Raw genomic sequence first — 11903 nt, forward strand, 5'->3', positions numbered from 1 at the left:
CTGTGGTATCTTTCCAGTGAGCCAATTCCAGGAGAGATCTAATGCTTCAAGCATATTCAATTTCCCCAGTTCCATTGGAATATGACCTATGAGATTGTTACGGGATAAATTGAGTAGCCAAAGTGAGCTGAGATCCTTTAGTGATTTCGGAATGACACCTTCAAAATGGTTGCTTGAGAGATCTATGGTTGTCATAATTGTGCTGATTCTTTCTAGCTCCGTATCATGCCCTTTGATTACCAACCTCACTGAATTCTCATACGATGTGTAAGAGAAATTCTCATATGGTTCCATGTACTTGATCTCTCCTGTGTCTTCACCATCTAATTTGATCATTGCCTTGAAGTTTCCAAAAACTTTTGCAGGAAGTGAGCCACTGAATTCATTACGAGAAAGATCAAAAACTCGCAATTTGGGAAAGCAAAACTCAGTCTGACAAGTACTTATAGGTCCATGGAACAGATTGAACTTTAATATTAGGACCTGCAGTTCTTGAAGTGTTCCTAGCCAAGCTGGAAATGTGTCATTTATAGCGTTATTCCCCAAATCAAGAACTTCTAAACCAATACAATTGAGCAACGACACAGGGACAGGTCCTTTCAATAGATTACCATTCAAGACGATGGTTCTCAATGAATCGGTCTGTGCACAAAATGGCGGAAGACTCCCTGTGAAATTATTTCTTCTAAAGTCTAACACAGATAGCTCAACCATGCTGCCGAAGCAATGTGGAACAGAGCCACTGAAGTTGTTGTGTGATAAATCCAGAAGGCTAAGGCTACTCATGTTACAAATGGATAAAGGTAGTGACCCCTGAAGGAAGTTAAATTTAAGATCAAGATACTTTAGACTATGATAATGAAAATGTTGTAGGTGGCCTATTAATGAATTATGTGAAAGATTTAGGAACCACAACAAGTCCCACCTCATGCCGCTAAACCAGTTAGGGATTTGACCACGAATCTTATTGTTAGAAATATCCAAGACCTGAAGTGTCTTTACATTTCTCAAGAAGTGTAGAAAATCCCTCAATTCACAAGATGATAAGAACACTTTTTCTAGGCTAGGAAAGGTGATATTTATTCCCGCATCACCCGTGATGTTATTTGATGAAATGTCAAGGGTAAAAAGGTTTGTGAGATTCTCAACTGATTGAAGAAAAGAACCATTGAGTTGATTATTGCTTAAATACAGGTCTTCTAATGTTGGGTTTTTTTTGAGCTCATCGGCTAGTCCACTAAATTGATTATTTTGGAGCGACAATGATGTTAGCAAAGGGAGGCTAAACACCCAAGATGGTATGGTACCATTGAGTGAGTTGTGTGATAAATCCAGCTCGGTTAGCTTTGGAAACATGCTTGCGTTGCTGGGCAGTGAGCCAGATAGGGAATTACTCGACAAGTCTAAGTATTGAAGATGTATCAAGTTTAAAATTGTAGAAGGAAACGAACCGATGAAGCTGTTACTATAAAGATCTAAATAACGTAGCTCTTGGAGGTTAGAGAAAATATCTGGAATTTCACCTGAAAAGGAATTGGACTCAAGAACTAAATGTGTGAGGTGCTTCAATTTAGAGATTGTGGAAGGAATGTGGCCAGTGAAATGATTATCAGATAAAATCAACTCCCTAATTTGTGTAAGATTACCAATCGAATCAGGAATTGAACCAGAGAATTGACATCCTTGGAGGTACAAGATATTCAAGGAACTCAAGGTGCCAATTGAATCAGGCAGCTCACCAGAGATTCCTGTGTATGAAATATCCAACTCCAACAGAGTACTGCTAGGGTGGATCTTTGGTAAAACTCCTTTGAGAAGAGCATTGAAACCCAATTTGAGCCTTTCCAAGCTTGGCAGAAGAAAAAAGCTCTCTGTGAGAACACCTCGCAGATTAGTATATTCAAGATCCACGTACCTTAAGGAGGAAGAAATATTCACAGGCATCGGAGATGAGATGTTGACAAAAGAGAGAGATAGTACCTCCAGATTTGTCAAGTTGTGAAGCATTGCCTCAAATGTTCTCTGATCAAGTTGTAATCCATACTTATAAGGAGGAGTAAGATCAAGTGAAACTAAATTGGAAAGGTATGAGATTTCTGTTGGGATTTTTCCATCAAAGTAAGAATAAGAAAGGTTGAGATGCCTCAAATTCGTCAATTGGCCAATGTTATGTGGGATTGAAGAAATTGAAAAGTTATTGTAAGCAAGGTTTAGTGTTTGAAGATGATGAAGTTGGATGAGGCTGTTGTTCGGATGAATAGTTCCTTTTAGCAGACTGCAACTAAGGTCCAACCCAATAACATGACCATTTAACATGTCACAAGTGACTCCGTCCCAAGTACAACAATCCCTACTCTCATTCCAAGACTTTATTTTTGGGAAAGAAGCTTGCCCTCGGAAATGACAAACGTACTCGGATGTAATCTCAAAGTGTTGCTTAAACTGAAGCAAAGCAGAAGCTTCAGTGGGAGAGCAAAGATGATGATCAAAGGAAGAAGAAAAACATCGACTTATTAGCAACACAAAACAGAGAAATGAATAAAAGAAAAAGAAACATCCCATCCTTTTTTGTTTGTTTGTATTCAGCAAATAACAAGATGTTCTCTTCTTACAAATCAATCATCATGTTCATATATATAAAAAAAGAACATCAAAGTGGAAGACCTAAATGCCCATTTACTTTTCACCAAAAAAATATATAACAAAAACTTTCATATATGCTTTTTCCTTTCATATAATGTCACTTTACTTTTACATATATTTTTTTTAGTATTTTGTCTTTTTGGTCAAAGATCTTATCCATGGCCTAAATTCTTAACTTTTTTCCCAATAATACATTGTTTTTTTATTCTTCTTATTTGACGTGCAATTTATGTTTATGGCATGATGCATAAACGTACCCTTTAACTTGGTCTCAGGTGATATTTATGTCCTTCAACTTTGAATATACACAAATAGACTCTTAAATTTTTATAAAGTTGAACAAATAGACATATGTGACCTACCTAGCGTCCCACAACAGGTACTGGTGAAATAATCAAGGTGCAATGTTTAGTATCCTGATGGCATTTCTGCTATAGTAGCATCTATGAGTTCTTCATTGTAACAATATTAACCAAGCCACGAAAATAGTGGTATCAATCTGCATAACAGTTGCTCGAAAGAACCATACAATTTTTCTTTTTTTTCTAAATAAGAGATCATGTGTTTTGAATGGATCAACTTCAATTTCGAACTAAGTTTTGGGAAGTTTACTAACAATGCTTAAATCCTTCCACCACAAACAAGTCTCCGAAAAAGATACATTAATGCTAAAAAAAAAAAACATACAGTTAAGTTTGTATGAAGAATATACAAACAACAAATAGAAAATTAATAAGCGAAAAAACAGAAAAAGAAAAGTTCAGTCTTTCAATCTTCCATTATGTCTGCCGTCTCAGCCTTCTCTTCTTTGGCCTTCTCCTTTTGTGGGGCATGATGCTGTCAAAGAATTCCACAAACCATTTTGGCTTACGATATTTAAACATGAGGCTCCATATGATAGTTCCAACAACTAGTCCAAAACTGTAGCCTATGACTACTTATTCCCACGTAAATCCTCTTAAGAAATATGACTCATCTTCTTCTGCTTCTTCCTCCAGTGATTGAGGAACATGCGAGCGATCACTCGTTCCACATTGCTTTGACAAAGGAGGACCACATAAATCAAGGTTGCCACCATACGAGTCATTTTCAAATGTGTTGAAGTGTGAACCGTGAGGAATGCGTCCAACGAGATGATTTTGAGAGAGGTTTAAGAACTCCAAAAAGTTCATTGCTGTCAATTCCTGTGGAATCATTCCAGTGAGCCGATTCCAAGAGAGATCTAACGCTTCAAGCATATTCAAGTGCCCCAGTTCCAATGGAATATCACCTTTGAGATTGTTATGGGATAAATTGAGTAGCCAAAGTGAGCTGAGATCCTTTAGTGTTTTTGGAATGACACCTTCAAAATGGTTGCTTGAGAGATCTATGGCTATCATAATTGTGCTGATTTTCTAAATCAATATTGTTCCCTTTGATCATCAACCTCACTGAATCCTTGTATACTTCATTGATGGCCATTTCTAGCTTATATATAGGAATGACGGCTGAGCTCACTGACTCAAGGAATGATCTGAAAACTGCTGTTTCCATATATGTAATGTAACCTTTGTCTGTGCCATTTTTTGTCATTGCCTTGAAGTTTCTAAAAAAATCTGCAGGCAGTGAGCCATTGAACGCATTATGAGAGAGATCAAAAATCCGCAACCTAGGAAAGCAAAACTTCTGCCAAGAACTTATAGGTCCATGGAACTTGTTCGACTTTAATATAAGGACTTGCAGCTCTTCAAGAGTTCCTAGCCTAGCTGGAAATGTGTCATTTATAGCGTTGTTCCCCAAATCAAGAACTTTTAAACCAACACAGTTGTGTAACGACGCAGGGACAGATCCTTCAAATTGATTGCCATTCAAGACAATGGTCGTCAATGAAGTGCTTTGAGTACATAAAAGTGGAAGACTCCCACTGAAATTGTTACTTCTTAAGTCCAAGACCGTTAGCTTAGCCATGATATGCAAGCAATTTGGAATCGAGTTACTGAAGTTGTTGCGTGATAAATCCAGAATTCTAAGGCTGCTTAGGTTACATATGCATGAAGGTAGTGAACCCTGAAGGAAGTTAAATTTAAGATCAAGATAATAAAGATTCCCACTTCATGCCACTAAACTAGTTAGGGATTTGACCACGGATCTTGTTGTTAGAAATATCCAAGACCTCAAGTGTCTTTAGATTTCTCAAGAAGTGTGGAAAATCCTTCAGTTCACAAGATGATATGAACAAAGCTGATAGTCTAGGAAAGGTGATATTTGTTCCCACATCGCCGGTGATGGTATTTGATGAAAAGTCAAGGAAGGCTAGGCTTGTGAGATTCACAAGTGATCGAGGAAAAGGACCGTTGAGTTGATTATGATTTAAATACAAACTCACTAATGTTGGGTTTGTTTTGAGCTCATCAGCCACTCTACTGAATTGATTATGATGGACCTTCAATTCAAGTAACGAAGGGAGGCTAAATACCCAAGAGTGTATTGTGCCATTCAGTGAGTTGTGAGACAAATCTAAGTATTGAAGACTTGTCAAGCTTAAAATTGAAGAGGGACATGGACCGGTGAAGTTGTTATTAGAAAGATCCAATTCAACTAGCTCTTGGAGGTTGGAGAAAACATGGGGAATTGCTCCTCCAAAGGAGTTGTCAGATAGATATAAATGTGTGAGGTGCTTCAATTTAGAGATTGTGTAAGGAATATGGCCAGTGAAACGATTACCCGAAAACCATAACTCCCTAATTTGTGTTAGGTTGCCAATGGAATCAGGAATGAAACCAGAGAATTGGCATGCATAGAGGTCCAAGATATTCAAAGAACTCAAGGTGCCAACTGAATCAGGCAGCTCACCGGATATGCTTGTGCTTGAAAGATCCAACTCCAACAGAGTGTTGCTCGGGTGGATCTTTGGAAAAACTCCTTTGAGAAGATCATTCCCACTCAATTTAAGCATTTCCAAGCTGTTTGGAAGAGGAAAAAACTCTCTGTGAGAACACCTTGCAGATTAGTATAACCAAGATCCAGGTACCTTAAGGAGGAAGAAGAAATATTCACAGGTATCGGAGTGGGATGTTGACATAAGAGAGAGATAGTGCCTCCAGATTTGTCAAGTTGTGAAGTATTGCTTCAAATGTTCTCTCATCAAGTTGTAATTCATACAGAAAAAAATTGGAAAGATGAAGTGAAACCAAATTGGAAAGGTATGAGATTTCTGTTGGGATTTTTCCATCAAAGAAAGAATCAGAAAGGTTGAGATGCCTCAAATTTGTCAATTGGCCAATGTTATGTGGGATTGAAGAATAATTGAAGTCATTGTAAGCAAGGTTTAGTCTCTGGAGATGATGAAGTTGGAAGAGACTGCTGTTGGGATGAATACTTCCCCTAAGCTGACTGCAACTAAGGTCCAACGCGATAACAAGTCCCACCTCATGCCGCTAAACCAGTTACGGATTTGACCACGAATCTTATTGTTAGAAATATCCAAGACCATAAGTGTCTTTACATTTCTCAAGAAGTGTGGAAAATCCCTCAATTCACAAGATGATAAGAACACTTTTTCTAGGCTAGGAAAGGTGATATTTATTCCCGCATCACCCGTGATGTTATTTGATGAAATGTCAAGGGTAAAAAGGTTTGTGAGATTCGCAAGTGATTGAGGAAAAGAACCACTGAGTTGATTATTGCTTAAAAACAGGTCTTCTAATGTTGGGTTTTTTTTGAGCTCATCGGCTAGTCCACTAAATTGATTATTTTGGAGCGACAGTGATGTTAGCAGAGGGAGGCTAAACACCCAAGATGGTATGGTACCATTCAGTGAGTTGTATGACAAATCCAGCTCGGTTAGCTTTGGAAACATGTTTGCGTTGCTGGGCAGTGAGCCAGATAGGGAATTACTCGATAAGTCTAAGTATTGAAGATGTATCACGTTTAAAATTGTAGAAGGAAACGAACCGATGAAGCTGTTACTATAAAGATCTAAATAACGTAGCTCTTGGAGATTAGAGAAAACATCTGGAATTTCACCTGAAAAGGAATTGGACTCAAGAACTAAATGTGTGAGGTGCTTCAATTTAGAGATTGTGGAAGGAATGTGGCCAGCGAAACGATTATCAGATAAAATCAACTCCCTAATTTGTGTAAGATTGCCAATGGAATTAGGAATGTGACCAGAAAAGTCACATCCATGGAAGTACAAGATATTCAAGGAACTCAATGTGCCAATTGAATGAGGCAGCTCACCGGAGATTCCTGTGTATGAAATATCCAACTCCAACAGAGTACTGCTCGGGTGGATCTTTGGTAAAACTCCTTTGAGAAGAGCATTGAAACCCAATTTGAGCCTTTCCAAGTTTGGCAGAAGAAAAAAGCTCTCTGAGAACACCTCGCAGATTAGTATATTCAAGATCCAGGTACCTTAAGGAGGAAGAAATATTCACAGGTATCGGAGATGAGATGTTGACAAAAGAGAGAGATAGTACCTCCAGATTTGTCAAGTTGTGAAGCAGTGCCTCAAATGTCTCTGATCAAGTTATAATCCATACTTATAAGGAGGAGTAAGATCAAGTGAAACTAAATTGGAAAGGTATGAGATTTCTGTTGGGATTTTTCCATCAAAGTAAGAATAAGAAAGGTTGAGATTCCTCAAATTCGTCAATCGACCAATGTTATGTGGGATTGAAGAAGTTGAAAAGTTATTGTAAGCAAGGTTTAGTGTTTGAAGATGATGAAGTTGGAAGAGGCTGCTGTTCGGATGAATAGTTCCTTTTAGCAGACTGCAACTAAGGTCCAACCCGATAACATGACCGTTTAACATGTCACAAGTGACTCCGTCCCAAGTACAACAATCCCTACTCTCATTCCAAGACTTTGTTTTTAGGAAAGAAGCTTGCCCTCGGAAATGACAAGAGTACTCGGATGTAATCTCAAAGGGTTGCTTAAACTGAAGCAAAGCAGAAGCTTCAGTGGGAGAGCAAAGATGATGATCAAAGGAAGAAGAAAAACATCCACTTGTTAGCAACACAAAACACAGAAATGAATAAAAGAAAAAGAAACATCCCATCCTTTTTTTGTTTGTTTGTATTCAGCAAATAACAGGATGTTCTCTTCTTACAAATCAATCATCATATTCATATTCATATATATTAAAAAAGAACATGAAAGTGGAAGACCTAAATGTCCATTTACTTTCACCAAAAAAAATATATAACAAAGCCTTTCATATGCTTTTTCCTTTCATAAAATGTCACTTTACTTTTACATATATTTTTTTTTAGTATTTTGTCTTTTTGGTCAAAGATCTTATCCATGGCCTAAATTCTTAACTTTTTCCCCAATAATACAATGTTTTTTTATTCTTCTTATTTGACGTACCCTTTAACTTGGTCTCAACTGATATTTATGCCCTCCAACTTTGGTTGTGTACAAGTAGACACTTAAACTTTCATAAAGCTGAACAAATAGACACATGTGTCGTACGTGGCATCCTATATGTATTATGCCACGTACGACTTCCAGTGAAATTATTTCTTCTGAAGTCCAGCACAGATAGCACAATCATGGATGTTGCCCAAACAATGTGGAACAAAGTTAGGGACTTACATATCATATGTGAACAACTGGAATGTTTGTGGCTTTTTAAGCATCCTTGAGGACTTTTTAAGTGAGAGGCGCCACAGGCTAGAACTCGATGGGTTAGCTATAGCTGGTGGTAGGCCGTAGGTACCGGTGAAATAATCGAGGTGCAATGTTTAGTATCAGATGGCATTTTGCTATAGTGGCATCTACGAGTTCTTCATTGTAAACAATATTAACCAAGCCACAAAAATAGTGGTATCAATCTGCATAACAGTTATTCAAAAGAAACATACAATTTTTCTTTTTCCTAAATAAGAGATCATGTGTTTTACTAACAATGCTCAGATCCTTCCACCACACACAAGTCTCCGAAAAAGATAAATTAATGCTAAAAATAACACATACAATTAAGTTTCTATGAAGAATATACAAACAACAAAAACAGAAAATTAAAAAGCGAAAAAGCGAAAAAACAGAAACAGAGAAGTTCAATCTTCCATTACGTCTGCCGTCTCAGCCTTCTCTTCTTTGGCCTTCTCCTTTTGTGGGGCATGATGCCGTCAAAGAATTCCACAAACCATTTTGGCTTACGATAATTAAACATGAGGCTCCACATGATTGTTCCAACAACTAGTCCAAAACAGTAGCCTATTACTACTGATTCCCAGGTAAATCCACTAAAAAAATATGACTCATTTTCTTCTGCTTCTTCCTCCAGTGATTGAGGAACATGCGAGCGATCACTCGTTCCACATTGCTTTGACAAAGGAGGACCACATAAATCAAGGTTGCCACCATACGAGTCATTTTCAAATGTGCTGAATTGTGAACCTTGAGGAATGCGTCCAACGAGATGATTTTGAGAGAGGTTTAAGAACTCCAGAAAGTTCATTGTTGTCAATTCCTGTGGAATCTTTCCAGTGAGCCGATTCGAAGAGAGATCTAAGGCTTCAAGTGTATTCAATTGCCCCAATTCCATTGGAATATCACCTTTGAGATTGTGGGATAAATTGAGTAGCCAAAGTGAGCTGAGATCCTTTAGTGATTTCGGAATGTCACCTTCTAAATGGTTGCTTGAGAGATCTATGGCTGTAACAATTGTGCTGATTCTTTCTAGCTCAATATTGTTTCCTTTGATCATCAACCTCACTGAATCCTTGTACACTTCATCGATTGCCAATTCTACCTTATACATAGGCCAGCCGTTGATCGCTGAATCAAACAATGATCTGTAAACTGGTGTTTCCATATAGCTAATGTCACTTTTGTCTGTGCCATTTTTTGTCATTGCCTTGAAGTTTCTAAAAAAATCTGCAGGCAGTGAGCCATTGAACGCATTATGAGAGAGATCAAAAATCCGCAACCTAGGAAAGCAAAACTTCTTCCTAGAACTTATAGGTCCATGGAACTTGTTCGACTTTAATATAAGGACTTGCAGATCTTCAAGAGTTCCAAGCCAAGCTGGAAATGTGTCATTTATAGCGTTATTCCCTAAATCAAGAACTTTTAAACCAACACAGTTGAGCAACGACATAGGGACAGATCCTTCAAATTGATTACCATTCAAGACAATGGTCGTCAATGAAGTGCTTTGAGTACATAACAGTGGAAGACTCCCACTGAAATTGTTCCTTCTCAAGTCCAACACCGTTAGCTTAGCCATGCTTCCCAAGCAATTTGGAATCGAGTTACTGAAGTTGTTGCGTGATAAATCCAGAATTCTAAGGCTACTTAGGTTACATATGGATGAAGGTAGTGGACCCTGAAGGAAGTTAAATTTAAGATCAAGAGACTCTAGTCTATAATAATGAAATTGTTCTAGATGGCCTGCCAAAAAATTACGTGAAAGGTTTAGTTGTTCCAAAGAGTCCCACCTCATGCCTCTAAACCAGTTAGGGATTTGACCACGAATCTTATTGTTAGAAAGATCCAAGAACTGAAGTGTCTTTAAATTTCTCAAGAAGTGTGGAAAATCCTTCAGTTCACAAGATGATAAGAACAAAGCTGATAGTCTAGGAAAGGTGATATTTATTCCCACATCGCTGGTGATGTTATTTGATGAAAAGTCAAGGAGGGCTAGGTTTGTGAGATTCACAAGTGATTGAGGAAAAGGACCATTGAGTTGATTATGACTTAAATACAAAGTCACTAATGTTGGGTTTGTTTTGAGCTCATCAGCCACTCTACTGAATTGATTATGATGGAGCTTCAAACCAAGTAAGGAAGGGAGGCTAAACACCCAACAGTGTATTGTGCCATTCAGTGAGTTGTGAGACAAATCTAAGTATTGAAGACTTGTCAAGTTTAAAGTTGAAGAGGGAAATGGACCGGTGAAGTTGTTATTAGAAAGATCCAATTCAACTAGCTCTTGGAGGTTAGAGAAAACATGGGGAATTGCGCCTCCAAAGGAGTTGTAAGAAAGATATAAATGTGTGAAGTGCTTCAATTTAGAGATTGTGGAAGGGATATGGCCAGTGAAATGATTATTAGATAAAACCAACTCCCTAATTTGTGTTAGGTTGCCAATGGAATCAGGAAGCTCACCAGAGATTCCTGTGTGTGAAATATCCAACTCCATTAACAGAGTGTTGCTCGGGTGGGTCTTTGGAAAAACTCCTTTGAGAAGATGATTACCACTCAATTTGAGCGTTTCCAAGCTATTTGGCAGAAGAAAAAAGCTCTCAGTGAGAACACCTCGCAGATTAGTATAACCAAGATCCAGGTACTTTAAGGAGGAAGAAATATTCATAGGTATGGGAGATGAGATGTTGACATCAGAGAGAGATAGTAGCTCCAGATTTGTGAAGTTGTGAAGCATTGTTTCAAATGTTCTCTCATCAAGTTGTAATCGATAACTATCAGAAAGATCAAGTGAAACCAAATTGGAAAGGTATGAGATTTCTGTTGGGATTTTCCCTTGAAACCAAGCATGAGAAAGGTTGAGATGCCTCAAATTTGTCAATTGGCCAATGTTATGTGGGATTGAAGAATAATTGAAGTCATTGCTATAAAGGTTTAGTGTTTGGAGATGATGAAGTTGGAAGAGGCTGCTGTTGGGATGAAAAGTGCCAAAAAGCTGACTACAACTAAGGTCTAACCCAATAACATGACCGTTTAATAAGTCACAAGTGACTCCATCCCAACTGCAGCAATCCCTACTCTCATTCCAAGACTTTGTTCTTGGGTAATCATAAAAATACCGGGATTCATAATCCCAACAACGAAAGTAGTCGGTAATTTGAAAGGATTGTTTGAACTGAAGCAAAGCATAAGCTTCCGTGGGAGAGCAAAGATGATGAACAGAGGATGAAGAAAAGCTTCGACCTAGAAAGACAAAAAAGACAAATGAATAGAAGAAAAAGAGACGCTCCATCTTTCTTTTTCGTATCAAGCAAATAATAGAATGTTGTTACAAAATCAATCATCTATATTTATATATTAGTTAATGAGTTAGTTCCATCAATATTAATGTTGAAGATTGCACCATGTGTAACACACTAAAAAAGAATTTTTCATGATAGTGATGGATTTACGCGTATCCTCTGCCGTTTCCCATCTTGTTCTCCATGAGACTTATTAAATAATAAAGAAGGTCAAACTAGAAATGTGAACTTGAGACAAATATCTCCTACATAAAATTTTCCTATCCACATATAAAGAGGACCAAATTTTCTGTCATAAAGACAGAACCATGTGTAACACAT

General features: G+C 37.7%; 3 protein-coding genes across 3 annotated transcripts in view; all 3 read right to left on the bottom strand.

Annotated features, from left to right (window-relative positions):
- The window catches only part of LOC125850300 (receptor-like protein 7), a 47985-nt gene extending 45669 nt beyond the window's left edge, over positions 1–2316 (bottom strand). Inside the window, exon 1 of the mRNA XM_049530152.1 lies at positions 159–2316. Coding sequence (XP_049386109.1) covers positions 159–2316 — 2158 coding nt within the window. The remainder of the gene's footprint in view (positions 1–158) is intronic.
- A 1265-nt stretch (positions 2317–3581) lies between these two features.
- Positions 3582–7664, bottom strand: LOC125850301 (LRR receptor-like serine/threonine-protein kinase GSO1). The gene is made up of 5 exons (XM_049530153.1): positions 7167–7664; positions 6051–6965; positions 5099–5609; positions 4141–4689; positions 3582–4037 (listed from the first exon to the last, which is right to left on the bottom strand). Exons 1-5 carry the CDS (start codon positions 7436–7438, stop codon positions 3582–3584), a joined length of 2703 nt encoding a protein of 900 aa, XP_049386110.1. The 5' UTR covers positions 7439–7664.
- Positions 7665–8697: 1033 nt separating this feature from the next.
- The window catches only part of LOC125850304 (receptor-like protein 9DC3), a 4541-nt gene continuing 1335 nt past the window's right edge, over positions 8698–11903 (bottom strand). The window contains exon 2 of the mRNA XM_049530155.1: positions 8698–9030. Coding sequence (XP_049386112.1) covers positions 8699–9030 — 332 coding nt within the window. The 3' untranslated portion in view covers position 8698. The remainder of the gene's footprint in view (positions 9031–11903) is intronic.

This window comes from Solanum stenotomum, unplaced genomic scaffold (assembly GCF_019186545.1).
Source record: "Solanum stenotomum isolate F172 unplaced genomic scaffold, ASM1918654v1 scaffold15910, whole genome shotgun sequence".
NCBI classification, from domain to species: domain Eukaryota; kingdom Viridiplantae; phylum Streptophyta; class Magnoliopsida; order Solanales; family Solanaceae; genus Solanum; species Solanum stenotomum.

Excerpts from the sequence above, each read along its gene's own strand:
- LOC125850301 (XM_049530153.1), bottom strand. The coding sequence starts at position 7,438 with ATGTTAAACGGTCATGTTATCGGGTTGGACCTTAGTTGCAGTCTGCTA. Across the intron at positions 5,610-6,050 it reads AACTGGTTTAGCGGCATGAG|AGAGTTTTTTCCTCTTCCAA; the intron begins GTGGGACTTGTT and ends GTGTTCTCACAG. Across the intron at positions 4,690-5,098 it reads ATGGCACAATACACTCTTGG|GGTTCACTACCTTCATGCAT; the intron begins GTATTTAGCCTC and ends AACTTCCTTCAG.